The 19,393-nt window shown below is 40.9% G+C and overlaps 1 protein-coding gene across 2 annotated transcripts in view; it reads left to right on the forward strand.

Moving 5' to 3' along the window:
- The window catches only part of LOC147899396 (uncharacterized), a 103,138-nt gene extending 93,211 nt beyond the window's left edge, over nucleotides 1–9,927 (forward strand). The window contains exons 14-15 of one of the 2 annotated variants that reach the window (XR_015541397.1): nucleotides 8,126–9,349; nucleotides 9,558–9,927. Coding sequence is in view for 1 of the 2 variants with exons in the window: in XM_087377891.1 (XP_087234017.1) it covers nucleotides 8,126–9,172 (1,047 nt within the window). In the remaining variant the exon portion in view is untranslated. The other variant, XM_087377891.1, reaches the window with a different exon arrangement.
- The last annotated feature ends 9,466 nt before the right edge of the window (nucleotides 9,928–19,393 follow it).

Raw genomic sequence — 19,393 nt, forward strand, 5'->3', positions numbered from 1 at the left:
CTTATGCTTTGGTTGCTACAGCATGCAATGAGGAGCCATTATGTCATCAAGATGCCTTTCAGAATGATTGTTGGTTGAAAGGCTATGAAAGCTGAATTGGAGTCTATCCATCAGATTAACACTTGGGAGTTGTGTGATTTGCCTCCTGGCAAGAATGACATTGGCACTAAGTGGGTTTACAAAATTAAACGGAAAGCTGATGGTTCAGTGGACCTTTACAAAGCCCGTCTTGTTGCTAAGGGCTATGCTTAGCAGCAAGGCATTGACTTTGAGGAGACCTTTGCCCCCACTTCCTAGATCACTACTATTCGTGTTGTTATTGCCTTTGCTGCCCACTTTCATTGGGAGGTACATCAGCTTGATATCAAGATAGCTTTCCTTCATGGGGGCATTTGCAGGAAGAGGTCTATGTTTCCCAACCTCCTGGCTTTGAGGTTGAAGGTTCTGAAAGCAAGGTATGCTGCTTGAAAAAACTGCTTTATGGATTGAAGCAGGCACCTCGAGCTTGGTATTCTCGGATTCATACTCATTTTCTCACACTTAGCTTTCAGAGCAGCCCTAGAGAGGCTACTCTTTATATCCGCAAGCGTTGGACATATTTACTGATTTTAGTCCGTTATGTGGATGACATGCTTGTGATTGGGACACATGCTCAACAAATTGCAGATTTTAAGCTTGATTGGCAGAAGACATTTGCTATGTCTGATCTTGGTCTATTGCACTACTATCTGGGCATCCAATTTGCTAGCAGCAAGGGGGGCATTTTGATGTCACAATCCAAGTATATTGGACAGCTTCTGCAGCGTTTTCAGTTTGAGGATTGCAAACCAGTATCCACATCATTAGATCTTGCTTTTCACTTCTCTTCTAAGGATGGCAGCGGTACATGTGATGTCACTCTCTATCAATGTAACAAAGGTTGGGGAGCCCATTAGATAGTCCACTGTACTCATCTCCCCCCCCCCCAAATGCGGGAAACAGGTGAGCCCTCCGGAGAACGGCCCTCTGTGAAGGCCGTTATATATGATGAAGTCATGCCTTACATGAGCAAAGGCAAAATAGATTTACGTTCAAGTGTGGGTTGATAGTAGATTGATGTGGACAAGTGGATGATTGAAAGCCACTATTGAAGCAAATGATTGATAACGTGCCTAGCATGATGGATGGACACGACGTCTGTTAATGATGTCTCAACACCAATTCCAACGAGTTTTTGGGATAGCGTGATTAGTCTTTTGTTGTTCCTAGCAATAGGTTTTAAATGCTTGTAAGAGCCATTAAATGCGCAGAGGTAAGGAGCAAACATACAAATTGTCATCTATACAAGTTGCAATGTTTGGAAGAACATATGTTGGATCAATTTGGCAACAATTTCTCTTTGCTGTTGTAGTTTACTTTCATTGGTTGATAGTGGTGCAAGAGAAACGTATTGTAACTTGTAAATATAAAGATATTTGCATAACTTACGTTTCCAAGAAAATGAAGGGATGAGCGTATGTTTGAAGATCATTTTGATGTTGTTTGTGAAATCAAAATATGCTTTTGGTTACAACCATTGCAATTTCAAAACTCAAGTAATAGAAATCTTATGACGGAAATCCGATTAATGGAATCCCGGCTTTCGGTCGATAGAAATCCTATTTTCAGCAATAGTTTGCAAAAAAGCAGTTTTCTGACCTTATATGTACACATGCACATGCATATTACAGACACTTAATACATATATATGTGTATACATGCGTACATACGCATGCACGTGCATGTGTGTGCATGCATGTGGTGATTTTCACCCCAAAAAAAAGGGGGGGGTGTGTGCGTGTGCGTGTGACTGTTCTTTGTAATATAATGACAAATGGATTTCACCCAAAAAAAGAAAAGTGTGTATGCGCGTGCGTGGCAAATCGTGTCTAGTCTAAGACTCCTCTGAGAGTGGAGCAGAATCTGGACAGCAAAAGAGAGCACACACACTGCAAACTGAAATGCAAGAAAGAGAGAAAATCTGCACAAGAGATGCAGAAAAATGCCTCAACTGCTAGGCAAAACAATCATACAAGTGTTCATACAACAAGAGGGGATGGGCCCGGGGCCCCCTCATGAAACAAACTAGTGTGAGGGTGGGAGAGAGAGAGAGAAGGAGAGAGCACACCAACACACACGATGAACACAAGTGTGTGGGGATAAGAAGTATGTGTGTACCTCCCCTAGCACACAGACACCTTTTATATCAATGGATAAGGTTACAACACTAAGTTGTGCTTTGTCTTTGCATGAAAGACAGGATTGTGTGCCAACTGAATAGCACTCTGACTGTCACAATGCAACAATGGAATATCACCTGTAATGCCCAAATCTCCCACTAGCCGAGATAGCCATAAGGCCTCCTTGCATACCTCTGTGGCTGCAATATATTCAGCTTCCGTGGTAGACAAGGCTATGCATTGCTGCATCCTTGACATCCATGACATTGCACCTCCAGTGAATGTATAAACATAACCGGTAGTAGACTTCCGGTTATCTGGATGACCAGCAAAATCTGAATCCACATAACCATGCACCTTTGCATCCTGCTTGCCAAAGCATATGCACAACTCCTGTGTGCCCTTCAGGTATCTCATGATACCTTTCACTGCATTCCAATGCTTCTTGCCTGGATTTGCCATATATCTGCTAACCACTCCCACTGCAAATGCAATATCAGGTCTGGTAGCAATGGCATACATGAGACTGCCACAAGCTGAAGCATACGGAATCTTGGCCATTTCAGCCCTATCAGCATCTGAGTGTGGGCTATCCATTGCACTGAGTTTTACATATGGAGGCAATGGAGAACTAAGTGTCTTCCCCCCTTCCATATGAAACCTGTGCAATACTTTGCCAATATATTCGGTCTGAGACAAATACAACAAACGCTGTCCCCTGTTTCTCCGTATCCGCATTCCCAGTATGTGATTTGCATCACCAAGGTCCTTCATATCAAAGGCCTCATGCAATCTTTTCTTAAGGTCATCAAGCTCCTTACGGGCTTTACCAGCAATAAGCATGTCATCCACATATAGAATGAGAATGATTAAGCTGTCATTTGCAGCTTTTTTGGTATATAAGCAGTGATCGTCATCACTTCTCCTGAAACCTTGGGACTTCATGAAGGTATCAAATTTCTTATACCATTCCCTTGGTGCCTGTTTCAGCCCATAAAGGCTCTTCTTAAGCTTGCATACAAGTGACTCCTTGCCCTTGACTGCAAATCCTTCTGGCTGCTGCATGTAGATCTCCTCGTGAAGATCACCGTGAAGAAAGGCTGTCTTCACATCCATTTGGCATAATTCCAAATTCTCACATGCAACCAAAGCAAGGACAATCCTGAGTGTGGTCATCTTAACCACTGGAGAAAAGATCTCATCAAAATCGACACCATACTCCTGCTTAAAGCCCTTGGCAACCAACCTGGCTTTATACCTTGGCTTAGCTCCAAGTGTGACTTTCAATCTATACACCCACTTGCATGGCAGTACTTTCATGCCCTTAGGCAACTGCACCAATTCCCAAGTACCATTTTGATGGAGACTGTCCATTTCAGACTTCATGGCTAGTTCCCATAGCCTTTTATCATGCATTTGCACGGCTTCCTTGTAACAGGAAGGTTCTCCACAGTCTGTAAGCATAATAAAATCTGCTCCTGGAACAAATCTGTCTGGCTGTTTCATTTGTCGAGTGGACCTTCGGACCCATTGGTCTTGCTGTCCAACTTGCTGCTCACCTAAAACAGGTGGCTGTTCCAGTAGATCAGGCTGCAGAATTATGCCTGGGAGGTCTTCCAAAGGTGGCATGTCCTGTAGTACATCTTCCGCCACTGCGGGCTGTCCATTTGGACCTACTGCAGCATCATGCATTGGCTGATTACGCTGCTGTTGTGGCTGATTTGCATTCTGCCTGAATTGTACAGGATGTCCCGAGTCATCAATGTCAACCTCTGAAGCATCAGAAGGCTTATCTACTGCCTTAAACATACATGACTCATCAAATAAGACATCATTGTTGCATATTAGCTTCTTATTTACAGGATCCCATAGGCGGTAACCCATCTCACCACTGTCACCATATGCTAGAAAAATGCATTTAAGAGACTTAGGATCAAGCTTGCTGCGATCTTCTCTGCGTATATGCACATACGCAGTGCAGCGAAAGACCCTCAAGTGCTTATAGGAAGGAGGTTTTCCTGTCCAAAGCTCCTCTGGCACTCTGCCATCCAGTCTTTTATTTGGTGACCTATTGATGAGGTGTGCTGCTGTTTTTACAGCCTCAGCCCAAAATCCATGAGGTAAAGCAGCATGTGACATCATAGAGCGGGACTTTTCCTGTATGGTTCTATTCATACGCTCTGCAGTGCCATTTTGCGCTGGACTGTAAGGAGCAGGGAGTTCTCTTTTAATACCTCTAGCATCACAAAATGCATTGAATGCATTAGACATATACTCCCCACCGTTATCTGACCGCAAAGCCTTCAGTGTTCTGCCTGTTTGGTTCTCAACCATAGCAAGCCATTTCTGGAACACTGGGAAGACATCACTCTTCAATCGAAGGGGATACACCCACACCTTCCTTGTGGAATCATCTATAAATGTGACAAAGTACCGTGCACCTCCAAGTGAAGGACTAGGCATCTCACACACATCTGTATGCACAAGCTCAAGTTGAGCATCTTTATGTCCTAATCTCCTCTTATGAGGACACTGTAACTGTCTACCATATATGCAGTGCTCACAAAACTTTAACTCAGAAAATTTCAGAGACGGTAAGTAGCCAAGGCGAGCCAATTGCTCCATTCCACTTATGCTCATATGTCCCATCCGGGTATGCCACATAGAAATATTCGGCAGCTCGGTGGCATGAATATCAGCATGATTACATACTTCAGCATGAAGAGTATACATCGTGTCAATCTTAGAACCTCTGGTAACAACCAGGGCACCTTTGGTGACCTTCCAGAAACCATGACCAAAGCTGGTCACAAAACCTTCGTCATCCAACATGCCTGTAGAAATCAAATTTTTCTTGACTTCGGGTACATGGCTGACATTGTGAAGCATAAGCTGAGTACCAGCCCTGTGATATCTGAAAAACTTATGAAAGTGTTTGCATTTGTTACAGCTGTGGTGAATGTATCCCAACTTTCAGGAAGAGAGATCAAGAGTGCCATACCCTTGGTTTCCTCATCCACCACATACTTCTGATTCGCAAGTTGAGTAACAATTGAGTTGAACTCATTGAGATGTGCATCCATGGAGGTCCCTTCCTTCATCTTCAGATTGAAGAACTTGCGCAACCAATATATCTTTGTGGCTACACTTTGCTGCTCATATGTGTCCTGTAGCTTTTTCCACACACCCCAGGCTGTTGTTTCACCATCCACATTCCAAACAACACTCTCATGGAGTGACGATTCAATTATGGACTTTGCTGACAGATCAGCTAGTGCCCAAGCATCATCAGATGTGCCAGTGGGCTTCACACCTTTGTGTATAATAGGAGCATGAAACTGCCTGAGGATTAGCACATTCAGGACCATCTTTTTCCACATCGGGTAGTTAACAGCACCCTGCAACTTTTTAATATTAAGAAGAGAGGACTCCGAGGATGAAGCCATTACAATCAGCAGGAAATATAACCCACACTTGGGTGCCTGACTCCCTGCAAACCAAGTGCACACAGGCACTTGAACTGTGCTCAAAAAATTTAATTCCTGCAGCGGAACAACAGGAACTGCACCTGCAAATATTTCTCCCAATTAAACAGAGAATTATAACTGTTTACTGCTTGCTGCAGTATCCGAACAGCAACTGTGTTTGCATCATTAAATGCACTGTTGTACAATCAGCAATACTCTGATATTAAAGCAGCATCTGCCCTGCAATTACAGTGAAAGACAGCAGTGTATTTTGCACTCTGTACTTCTGTACAATGACTGTAATCAGCCCCACAGTTGACACAGAACAGTACCTGACTGTACCAGAAAGTACAGAATCAGTAAATGACTGTTTGACTGTTCAAACCTGTCAACTTCAAGCTTCAAGATACCACTAAAACTGTATAACACAGTTTAGAGTGGGATTTAGGCAAAAGCCCTTTGACTGGAAGAAAAAATTATCAGAATTTTAGTGCATTTACCGCTTCACTGACCATTGTAAGGCATTTAATTGCATCCCCCAGCACTGATATGCATCCAATTGCAAAACCCCCAATTTGACTGGCACATTCAGTGCTCAAGTCTACAATGTAGTACTCAATGCATCTTCCACTGTCCCGTAGGTCAACAAATGCATACGAATCCTGCAAGAATCAACTCCAAATAGGAGGATAAACGCAATGCATGCGTATACAAGCCAATACTTGGCACTGGCTACAAAAGCCCCTTGATTCTGCAATTCAATGTTGAGGATTTCCTCACACAGTAGGCATAGACTGTTATCTGCCTCCCCCAATACCAGTAATGCTCACAATGAGCTCGAAGGATGCATCTGTACCTGTAACACTGCCGGAGCAGTTGGAGAACTCTTGGCGGGAGCTCGTAGGACTGGCGGGCTGATGCGGGTTGCTCGCCTACGTGGCGAGCTGACGGCGGACTATCTTGGCTGCGCACTGGAGGTGTCGCCTATATGGCGACTTGGCGGCCCGCTGGAGGCATCGCCTGTATGGGCGACGCTGTCCGTTGAAGCTGGTGCCGTTGCTGCTGGCGTCGCCGTTGTTGGCGCTGTTGCTGGCGTCATCGGTGGTGGCGTCGCTGGTGGCGCCGGTGGTGGCGTCGCCGGTGGTGGCGTCGCTGGTGGTAGCATCGCTGGTGGCGTTGCTGCTGGCGTCGCTAGTGGTGGCGTCGCTGGTGGCGTTGCTGCTGGCGTCGCTAGTGGCTGGCGCTGGCAACGCCGGATTGCGTCGGCTCTGCTGAAGCAGCAGATCGATGCTGCTAGCGACGAAGATGCAGCAGCTTAGGCTGCTGATAGCTTGAAGGCGCTGTTGCTGGACGAATGGGAGGGAGATTGGCAGGCTTAGGCTTTGATACCACTTGTGAGGGTGGGAGAGAGAGAGAGAAGGAGAGAGCACACCGACACACACGATGAACACAAGAGTGTGGGGATAAGAAGTATGTGTGTACCTCCCCTAGCACACAGACACCTTTTATATCAATGGATAAGGTTACAACACTAAGTACACAGTACTTAGTGTACTTAACAATAAAAGTACTAACTGTACTTGGGTGGCCATAGTGCCTTTACTCCAACAACTAGCAGACTGAAGGCCGACCCGGGTGGTCGACCTGGTTGGTGGGCCTGGTTGGTCCCCCAACCAAAGCGCCTATGTGGTGCCCATCTGGTGGCACCAACAATAGCTCAGGGCAGGTGTAATCAGCACCGCAGCCCCTTTGCCCTAGCTGTAGCTATCGTGCCTTCATGGCAGTCTGTGAGAGGCCCCAAATCCATCACCCCCTACCTTACATGGGTGGGCACGCCCACAACAATGGCCCTCACTCTATGATATAGGAGATGCTAACTCTAACACCGCCTCTCAGCTCCTGGTTCATGAATCAACCTCAGGGAGTTGGAATGAGCACGAAGCAGTTGCTGTGACAAAGGCTTGTAAACAAGCTCACCTTGTTGTCCTCCGTGTTACAGAAGATGAGCGGGATCACTTCATCGAGCACTTCTCCCAGACATAATGGTACTGTATCTTAATATGCTTGGTCCATGCATGGAACATATGGCGTGATGAGCATACAAGTTTGTAAGTTGAAACTATAGCTTATTCAGGCAGATTTTGTGACTGAAAGGTCATTCAATGTTGTATCATAGGATAACCCCAAACATAATAATGTGGATGACCAGCACTCAATTTGAAAGGTGAAACTGTACGAGCAAGTTTGCATGATCCGAGTCCCTTTAAAAATTTAAACGTATTAAAGGTGTTTATTTCAAATTTGTGTTTTATGAATATTAAAAATGTTCAACCTAACAAAACGCTTTTTCCCGACTATGTGCTAGAACCCTATTTCTGAATGTGTAGGCTTTTTGACCAGATAGCATGCTGCTTTTTAATTACAGTACTTGATTATAGTTATATGTGAGAATGGCTGCAGGATAAAGAAGTTGAGATGAGTGCAAGGGATGAAGAACTGGTAGTATTGAGGTCAGAGTTAAGACACCTGCAAGCTATTGCTGATGCTGCAAAAGCTTCTTCTGCCTCTGCCAACAAAGAACTTGAAATTATGAAACAAGAAAAACTACATGATGAAGAAAGGATGAGTTTGGAGCTAAAGAGGCTTGAGGAAGCTGAAGAGAAATGTAAGATAGCTGAACAGGAGGCCAGACGCTCATCTGAGACAGCTGATAGGGCCCGGGAAGCTGCAGCTTTGGCACAGAGAGAAAAGCTAGAGGTTGATAGACTTGCAGCTGAAAGGCTGGCTTCCATAGAGAGAATTAAAAGACAGGTTGAAGATCTAGCCAGAGAAAAGGAAGCTATGTCTCATGAAATGGAGAAATTAAGGTGTTCAGAACAGGAAGCTGTTTTAAAAGCTGCATCTTCTCAGAGGAGGTTTGAAGAGAGGGAGAAAGAAATGGAGGAGCTCTTAAATGATGCACATGAACAGAGGACAAACACAGTACAAGTCCTTGAGAGCTTGCTAGCGACTGAGAGGCAGGCTCGAAATGAAGCGAGTGCACGTGCTGAGGCCCTGTCTTTACAATTGCAGAGTACCCAAGGGAAACTTGATGCCTTGCAGCAAGAGCTTACCACAGTTCGTCTGAATGAGACAGCGTTGGAGACCAAGCTGAAAGCAATTCTGTCAGAGCAACCTGGAGGTATTGGCTCCTCTAGGAATAAAAGACCTCGTGCAGATATTGAGGATATGGATCTGGATATGGAGAATGGTGAAAGGAGGAGGTCACATGCAAGCAATATAGAAAATGGACTACCTGCTCACACATTGACTGAAGACGATTCAATGAGACATGATGACAGTGTTTCTGTTGATTTGAGGGATTCACAGGACTATGCAAAATTTACAATTGCCAAACTAAAGCAGGAGCTGACAGCTGCAGGCTTTGCAGAAGATCTTCTGCAGTTGCGAAATGCAACCAAAAAAGATATTCTTCACCTTTATGAGAAACTTGTACTCAAAAGATAGCCTGTGAATGCAACCTTCAGGTCCACCCCTCATCTGCTTCCTTGAAAAGAAGTTTTTATTCTATTCAATCTGACCAAGCAGCCTGCATGCAGTTTTTTTCTGGATATTTGGTAGATCGAAAGCAACTACGACATTTTTGACATCTTAATGGATGTCTCAATTTCCATTGTGGCGCAGGTAAGCAAACTGGAAGGCTGACAGCAATCAAATTTTATTGTTGCATCGTAGATATTATTAATTGTTAGATCTCTTTATTGTTGCGGGTGGTGGTTTTATGCTAAAAGGCTCGTCTTTCTTCTTGAATGTGCGAGTGTTTGTGTGGTTCTGATTGGCTGTATTGAATTCGGTTTAGTGGTTTTATAAGATGATTTTTTTAATGAATCAGCTTGTAACGTCTGCTGGAGAGCATGTAAGGATTTTGGAAATGGGCAGATCAGGACAAATATGAAACTTGTGGAACAAGTCCATGTTGCTCATGATAGATTATAAACAACACTATTTTGATCAGATGCTTTTGATTGAGAGCATGTATGATACCGTAAAATGGAACGATGATCAAAGAGTTGGCTTGATGAATCATAGAATCACACGTCAGCCGTAAGCAAGCATAGTCCGCATGTGCGAGTTTGAAAGAGGGACGTCTCCACCCTTTTGAAATCTGAAGAGTAATGTGTATCATAGATATCTGAAGTAAGGTTTCTGCACACTGTTTTTACTTCGCTTCGCGTGGGTTCATGGCTCAAATAGGGAGGGGGTTAATAGCACCTTTTACAGCTCAAATAGGGAGGGGGTTAATAGCACCTTTTACAAAACTCTGCATGTACTTCAAGATTTCAGGAATGAGCGTAACTATCTTATGTGATTTGATTTAGTTAGGTCTTTTTCCTTGGGGAGGTGGCATTGGAAATAATAATTTTCATATTAATGCCTTGAATTTACTGCAATGAATGCAACACTACAGTCTTGCACATGGGTACGTCTATTTTTCTTTACTCTCTACCCAAATTTTTGGGGAGACAGCTTGTGGTAGCCAGTAATAATGTTAAGTTTCGCCTTAAACCATTGATATGCATGCATGCACATGAACGGTGAAAAACGACATTCTCTAATAGAAAATCTGTAATTGTGGATGCTAGTTGTCAAGAATGGAAAGAGCTTTAGAATGTCTTGTCAAGTATTGTATTTTGGATGAGGATGAATGTAATTTTGTTCTGAGTCGGAGGAGCAAAAAATTACGAGGATTAGCAGGCCTAGATGCACTCGAATTTGCCTTAAAAATGCAACAATGCTACATGGGCAAGTTGAATGACATACATATCTTAGCACAAAGGTGGTTCAGTGTGCTGCTTTGATAAATAGACAATGACATCCCTTAGGGTTAGCTCCAAAGAACAGGGTATACTCTAGATATACAATGCAATGTAATCAATAGGTTGTGAAAAGAAACATCGTGCTACTAAGTAAATGAAAAAGGAGCTCCATGTTAAAGATATAGAATACTAATCTTCCCTAACCATTAAGGGCTAGAATAGGCATGCAATTGGGTGGAGCCCAATGATAGATGTTAACACGAGTTTAATGCAATTACAAAATTGGCCTTTTGAAGATATTTGAAACAAAAGTCCTTTCTCTAGGAAGATGTGAAGCTATCAAGGAGGATGTACACAAGATGGTGTACATCACTCATAGCGTGAAAATTTGTATGTATATCTAAGCTATTGAAGAGCTCTATTGCACAGTAAATGACAAAAATTTAAGAGAAATGATGTTATATTACAAGACCAAACAAAGTCACTTCAAAAAGGAGTTTGTATAAAAACTAGTAAAATGATGATATTTTCGTGAAATTAGAAATTGGAATGTTTTTTAAAAGATCTAAAAAAACATTCAACTTTGATAAACTTTTTATTGAAGAGGAATATCTGAGTACATGCAACCATCCAACAAGAAAGATATGGGTGAGAACATGTTTTAACTTAATTGTGAAGAGGGAAGACAAGTGAGCGGGAGGGAGAGAGAAGGTTGATAGAATGAGCAGGAGAATGAAAAAAGAGCAACAACTTGAGAATCCATGTCAATAGATACAATGAAGTTGGAAAAAAGTGAGAAAGCCTACGGGTGTTGAGGTAGTTCGATGGAGTGCAAGTGGATCAAACCGAGATGCATAGTAGAGGGTAAGATAATTTGGAGCAAACGAGTTGTGTGTTGGCAGCTATAGGAGAGCGATTGGATGGAAAGCAAACAATGTCGAATCTTGTGCAACATAGAGATTGATAGTGGTGAGGAATTGGAGAGGGATGATGATTAAATAAAGTGAGATAGAGCAAGGTGATGGAGCGTCGATCATTCATAAAAAATGAAGTGATGAATAGTTGGGTATATTGTGTGCAGTTGAAGGCCAAAGAATTTGTGGTAAGGGTAAGGTTTAGAACCATGTAAAGATTCACACGGAGGAGAGCGGTGTTTGACGTGGATGTTTTAAAGTTGTGTTGTGAATGGTGGTGTAGGAGAAAAGGAGAAGGGTGAAAGGATGGGTGAAAGAAGAGGATTAACCAACGAGAGGAAGCAAAGGTAAGTGTGAAAAAGGGAGAGAGAGAGTTGTGTGTGTGTGTGTGTACCACCATTTCCCCTGTAGAGTAAAACACACTAGGTGAGATAGTAGGCCATCACCTTGTGTGATGACCTACTATCTACCCATACTGAGTCGTCGTCTCAATTCAAGTGTGGGAATCATTGGTGGAGATATAGTCAAGGATGATCTTGCTTTTGCCAGCCTGGAAGTCATTGTCATGACAAAGGTCAATGAGGATTCCTGTGTGTAGGAAAGCTTGGAACTCGTTAGAGCAAGAGTAGATGGTGGGAAGGATAAAAATGAGGAAAATCTTGTAAAATGGATTTTGAGGTCAATTGCTGTAAAAGTTAATGAGGGATACTATGGGGAAGTTAAGAAGTCTTTTCTTCCATCTCCAAAAAAGGCGTTGATGAGACCGGTAGAGCAACCCTGAAATGCCTTTATAGCTGAAACAACAGCCACGTTTACAATCTCATCAAGAAGAAACAATACCCCATGATCAACTCAAAACACCACAACTAGAAAACACCATATACCAATAATCACCAATACAAGGATCACTGAAGCATATATCAATCACAACCTCCTAGAAATCATGGACTCAGAAGGAAACCCCTAGAGGATCAGATAGAACCTTGTTGCCAAAATGACCAATTGGAGGCCTTGGAGCTGAAATAGAACCTTGGATCTTGTTTTCAATGTTCAACCTGCCTTGCAACTTTTTCCACTTGTTACAATTGCCATAAAACCAGCTCAATTGCCAAAAAGCAGCTCAACATGCTTCCCAAAGCCTTGCCAATGACCAAGTAAAAGACAACAAGCAACTAAACCAGTCACCAAGCACATGAGAGTCAAGCCATAGACTTCTTTTGCCCTAGCTTATCTTCAAGCCAACCAAAGGACAGCTTCCCCACTCATGTTATCTTTTCTTTTAGAACCAGCCTCGAATCTTTTATATCCAGCTCGCAGTGTTTCTTTAAAAAGCTGTGACTCAAATTGCCTTTGGGCCAGATGCCACCACCACATCATTGTTCTTTCTTACTATAAAGAGGTTAGAACTATTCTCAACAACCTCGATACTGCGTCGCATGCACGGTCAACTCCCTAGCTTGCCCTGAAAAATGACTACAAGCGAACCAGTCCCTAACGACTGCCTAATACACATAACTGTCTGTAAAACCCTTCTTGGCATATACACTCTACAATCACTAGTGCAGACTCCTTGAACCAGGTAGGAACTCAAGGTTCTTATACAGGCGAAATATTTATTTATGAAATGTATAGTTAATACCAAACATCATTTTCAAAAAATAGAAGAGGTGGCTATTGTGCTATTCACTAGCTACCACCTCCTACCCTATCCATGGTAGCTACATATATATCTATCATTGCTAGTTCCTCCTATGCATGAGTGCTCTTATACGTGATGTATATAGCATTTTCCTTCTTGTACAAAACGATATCAGTCGCACAAAAAAAGCCCATCAACATGGTAAGCGATATTTTAGTGTTGAGAAAACCCAATGAAGTTTTGGTTTGTAAGCCCAATGAGGTTTTCGTTTGGATGAATAGAAGAGGAAGAAAGGCTACATTTATGTGAGATGGGGTGAAGGGGATAGATGGTAAAGGGATCATCATCATTAAGGGGTCAAGATGGGTCAAGGAAGTTGATAATGAAAGGATTATTTATGAAGAGAATGTCATCAACACGCCAAAAAGTAAGGAGAAAAAGAGGAAGAATGTCATTCTTGCCAAGATGGGCAAGTTTTTAAATAAATTTGAAATCAAAGGCTTTTATTTAAAGGTGACACCAGAGAGGGGAGCAAGAGTACCCCATGTGAATTCCTTTTCATCGAGTTCAACATTGAGAACTGACTTGTACAACAAAAAAGTCAAGAAGTACATGAATGCTAAGTAAGACATCAAAGGAAAATATTTTCTTGACCCTATCATTCTGTCTGAGGTTGAAGCATGGTTCTTAAGAAAAAACTTTTGAAACCAAATGTGGAGGCCATTTTTATATATGACTATTATCCCCATGGGTGAGGAATAGCCTCATAGTAGTTTGCAGAGTATAAACAATGGATTTTAGAAGGAATGTTGACAAGAAAGTCAAGATTGGACTTGATACCCCATAGCATATTGTTGTTGAGATTAAATAATCTTTTGTAGGCGACATGGAGCTTTGTGGCCATCAATGGTTATCATAGATTTAAATTAATCGAGTCCAAACGATATGAGGTTAGTGACGAATGAAAAGACACAATTATGTGCATTGGTGAGCCGAGAAGTTGTCTATGTGCTTTGTAAGTGCACATGGGAAAGGGAGAGTGTTAAAGGAATGAGGGAGTTGTGTTTATTTGCTTTGTCAAGGTCGTCTAGGGAGTGAGTGATGGAGGATAGAGTACGGAAGGAAAGGTGGGAATGGCAGTGAATTCTTGGGAATGAATCTATTTAAAGCTAGACTCGAGACTATAAATTTGCAAGCAATGATAGGATTTTGAGAAGCTTTATCTAGGCTAGTGATGTATACATGTTTGGAGAGCCAATTGATTTCATCAAGGAGACAACTATCCTCAAGCGGGGATTTTTAGTGTTTTAATGTTTGGAAAGTGTTTGTGACAAGAATTGCAAAATCTATGAGAAATCTAGTCAATGAAAGCGTGGGAGTCAAAGTTGAGACAACAACATACGTCATGAAAGAGATTTGAGTGCAAGAAACGGTTTAAGGGGGTGATTGGGCTATGATTGAGACCTTTGTGAGCAAAGGAATTTGTGATGGAAGAAGTAGGGTTAGAGACAAGACATTAGCTTCATCATCAAAGAAAACCTTTGAATCTGTGGAGTGAATTGCATGAATAGGAGGTGGACATTTTGGTAGTTAGAAAGGTGTGTTTGGGTTCTTAGGGGAAAAGTATAACTCCATCCAAAGATAAAGGAGTCAAAGTTTGGATAATATGTGAACTAATAACAAAGTGTGAGAGAAGCTTATCGTCGCTAAAGAAAGTTTTAGGGAAAATTTAATTGAGTATTGTATTAACAAAAAGAAGATGAGAAATTCTGATGTGATTATGTTTATTAGGAGATCGGAAATAAAATAAGCATTATAAAGAAGCTAAATAGTAGGTACCTCCAATGATTTTAAGCAAAGTATCTACAAAATTAGGTACCAAGGGACTTGGTGTTTGTCCCAATTGATGCCAAGATTTGAAAGCGTGTCACCTTGAGGAACTTTATCTTTCGATGTTAAAGTGGCTGGGACCTCTAGCTTGGAGTCTTTAATCTAGGAAGAGGTGAAGGATTGATGGAATGAGAGGGAGTGGAGGCCATTTTTTGGACTTTGGAGGAATATTTGGGAGGGAAGGGATTCCTATTTTTTGAATGAGGAGTAAATTTTTTTGGTAGGGGACATCCTGGCATAGGAATTTGGATAGGCGCTCCGTCGATGTGGTGGGTGATGTGGCAACGCTTAATAGGCAAAGGATGTTGAGGGAAAGGGAGGGACCACTCATTCATGACCCTTCTGTTGATTTCTCACTTCCCTTCACCTTCCTAAACCTTCTAGATACCAATTTAAAAAATTTATATGCAGAACACTTATATACGTGATAATCCAAGTACCAAATTTTGTAACCCATAACCCATAGAGTTGGACTTCATTTCAATGTGCCTTAAGAGTGAGGAGTTCTAATTTGATGAAAGTATGGATGTTATCATTGGAGGGGACAAGGCCAGTTATATTGGGAAAGAAAAGGCAACATTGAGAACAAGGATGTTGTTGGCAAGGCCTATAAATGAGATAAAGAAACTCATTGTGGGAGTGATTGTCATTATGTTTGATGGTTGCAAGATCAGAGGCAGCTCTTTTGAGTCTAGATAAATCACAATCATCCTTAGTTTTAGAGACCTCAATGAGCTTTATCCAATCATTGAGGGAAAGGCTATGAAGTAGAAGAGGCGGTGGAGGAAGTGGGTTGTTCAAGGATTTTGGTTGAAGTGCAAAGTCCCACAACGTTTTTGTAAAAAAAAACATAAGGGTAGAAAGTTTCATAAGAGAGAGTTAAAAAGGATAGGGCTTTGGTGGCTTAAGTGTACTATGTGCAATTGATCAAAGTTGCACTGGAACATGAATGTGTGCATAGTTAAATGAAATAATTAATGAGAAAAGTTATATTTCAAGACAAAAAAAACCACTTTGAAAATGAGTTTCTATAAAAAGTATGAAATTATATTTTAGTAAAAACCAACTTTGATAAACTTTTTCTTGAAGGGGGACATCCAAGTGCCTACAACAAGAAAAACACCTAAAACTATATGCTTAAAAAAGCTTAATTGACATCTAGTGAAAATGTAAAGTATATTAAGTAGGAGAAAAAATGAGTTTGCAAAGTAGATACCATATACACTTTGCTTCAACAAAATATAGACATTTTACATAAAAAAATCCTTCGTGCAAGGTAGTCCTTCTTCATGTTGAATCAACATAATGAGCTATAATGTAAGTGAGATGTAAAGTATTGCATTTGCAAGGTAATTAAACGGAAGAATGTGTGAGAAGATAGGAGATGAGTAGGGAGGAGTCAAAGAATGGAGGTATGGCTTGTGCACTGTGAAGGTATGTAGCGTATCTAAGTTTTCTAGTGAGAGAGTGAGTGAGAAGAAAATAATGGAGTAGGGAGGAGTGAGAGGAAGGAGGTGAATGGGGGATGAGAAAATGGAGGTGATCAGGAGGGAGAGAAAAGTTTGATAGAGTGAGCAAGATAACAAATGTAAGAGATCAATGAGAGAGCGGTAAAGAAAAAGAGCAGCAATCTGAGAATCCATGCCGATAGATACAATGAAGTTATGCCAAAGTGAGAAATCCTGTAAGTGATGAGGTAGTCCAACGGTAGTACTAGTGGATCATACAGAGAGGCATAATAGAGGGTGGACAAGTTGTGTGTTGCTAGCTACATAAGAGAGAAATTCTGGATGGAAAGGCAACAAGGTTGAATCATTTGCAATGTAGAGGTTGATAGTGGTGAGGAACTGGAGAGGAGGATGTTTAAATAAGGCAAGAAAGAGCAAGGTTATGGAGCTGCATCAATCATCTCTAAAAAATGAAGTGATGAACATTTGAGTATATTGCATGGAATGGAAGGCCAAATAATTCGTAGCTTAATTGAACCAATTTCTTAAGGGTAAGGTCGTAGAACCATGCAAAGCTTCACACGAAGGAGAGAGGTCTTTGATGTGTATGTCTTATTTTCTAAACTTGTGTTGTGAATGGTGGGGAACTGAAGAAAATGAGAAGATTAGTGAAAAGATGGGTGAAAGAAGAGAGAGAGAGAGAGAGAGAGAGAGAGAGAGAGAGAGAGCACAACTTAATTAATATCCAAGGCACCTTTAGAGTCCTATATGGCTAGTGCAAATTTAACTATGTCAAACCTCTATTCTTAAAACATGTAGTAGATAAATAGAGTGTGCACGGTAAAAATTTCAAAGTATAGATAGATGAGATAATAAATCAGGAAATCAAAGTATAAGCATATAATGTAGTAGAGATGCAACCAAAGTATATTCATAAAGGATAATTTAATCATCGCTTCCCCCTCTTTAGTTTGTGTAGTTGATTCTGGAAAATAACAAGTGATGCAAAAAATAGTGGAATGTTTTGAGGGAAAGTGGCTTGTGATGATTTCTATAACTTATTATTGTGTTGCAATATGAGCGAGACCTATCTCACCTCTAAGAACCCTTTCTTTGGTCAAATGGTAGTGCACCTTGATATGCTTTGTTTTGGCATAAAACACTAGGCTTGGCTAGTCGGCGGATGCTGGTCACTTTCTTCGATTAAAGTGTTGTAGGATGGTTGTATTTCAATCTCTAAAAGTATTCTCATGAATTATATTGTTTTAGATGAAACATTTGTTTTGATACTTTCTATGTTGATGATAAAATAACTATTGGTTGTCTCTTGCTTTGGGAAGACAAAGCTACTAATCCATGACTAAATAGAAATCCTTTTATGCACCTTTGGCCATCCAAACTACCAAGACAGTCAACATATATATATAGCCATAGATGATTTTTCAATTTTTCATATGTGGGGGAGAAGCCCCATTTCGAGATGCTACCACATGTGAGATTCTAAGGCTGATCTTGATAGAGGAGCTAGAACTAGTGATCAGGCTCCCATACGACTCCGAAAAGTTGGAGGATTGGTTCATACTTGTGAGTTTACTAGATATGAAGGGATCAAGGGAGCATGAAAGCCACCTAGGTTTATGCTTTTTGGATTGCCAAGCTTTTGGAACCCTTCCACCTCGACACAATCTCTTGGATTTTATCAGTTGAGCTGTTGTTTTGCTTTAGAAGGGGTCTAGAAACCACTAAAGGATTTTTGACCTTGACTACTGATTGATGCTAAGGGTGATGCTAAGCTTCAACTAGTGATGAGACTCCCATATGGCCAGAGATGATAGGAAGAGGGCTCCATAGTCCCATGTGCCTTTAAGATATTTGAGTGCTCTTTTGGGATTCTCCATTAATAATCTAAGAACACTAACTAAACAATTATCAAGTACATCAAGCTACGAATGAGCTATTTGTATTGTTAAGGGCCCCTTCTGGTGATACATCATAAGTTGATAGCTTAATATTTGATTTCATGAGCATTGGCAAGGGTTTGGAGACATGCATCCAAAAACCATTTTAAGGAGTTTTGGGTCTCCTGTCTCTAGTCAACATAATGCTATTTTATTTCTTCATGCTTCTCTCCCAAGACAATAATAAATCTACCATGTCCTTCACATCAAACTTGCATTTGAATTGCTGCTTGACTTCAAAAATGAAATTGTCATTTGAATTTGCAACTATTAACCTCAACATGTAGCACAACAGTGTTCGTGTCCTATGTTGCATTCTTAAAGTGAATGATTAGAATTTGATTGCTAAAAACCCATATGAAGGTTATCCTTACATTCAATGCATGTGGTGTTTCTTTCAATCTATTTTAAACTTTCTTCTCTAACCTTTCTTTCAATCTATTTTAAACTTTGTTCTCTAACCTTTGACAACATATCCTTCTTTTTGTCAACATAATGTTGTTTTATTTCTTCATGCTTCTCTCTCAAGACAATAATAAATCTACCATGTCCTTCATATCAAACTTGCATTTGAATTGCTGCTTGACTTCAAAAATGAATTTGTCATTTGAATTTGCAACTATTAATCCTCAACATGTAGCACAACACTAATCGTGTCTTGTATTGCATTCTTAAAGTGAATGATTATAACTTGATTGCTAAAAACCCATATGAAGGTTATGTATCCTTACAGTCAATGCATGTGGTGTTTCTTTCAATCTATTTTAAACTTTCTTCTCTAACATTTGACAACATATCCTTCTTGTTGTATGTAGAGTTTTTCATTTAGATAACAATTTAAAATGACATTTTTTTCACATCCAGATTCCATATAATGAATGGTGACTTAAATTGAGAAGCTAAATCAATTACTTTTTTGGATATTTTCATCTTTGCACTAGTTCAAAGGTTCCTTCATAATCTACTTTGTATTCTTAGCAATATCACTTGTTGGCAACTAGCCTTGCTTTGTTTTTCTCAAGAGTTAATTCCATCTTGATAAAGCTTAACTATGATAATCCA

Source organism: Dipteris shenzhenensis, chromosome 8 (genome assembly GCF_047967505.1).
Source record: "Dipteris shenzhenensis isolate YYH24624 ecotype China chromosome 8, Dip_SZ_1.0, whole genome shotgun sequence".
Lineage (NCBI taxonomy): Eukaryota > Viridiplantae > Streptophyta > Polypodiopsida > Gleicheniales > Dipteridaceae > Dipteris > Dipteris shenzhenensis.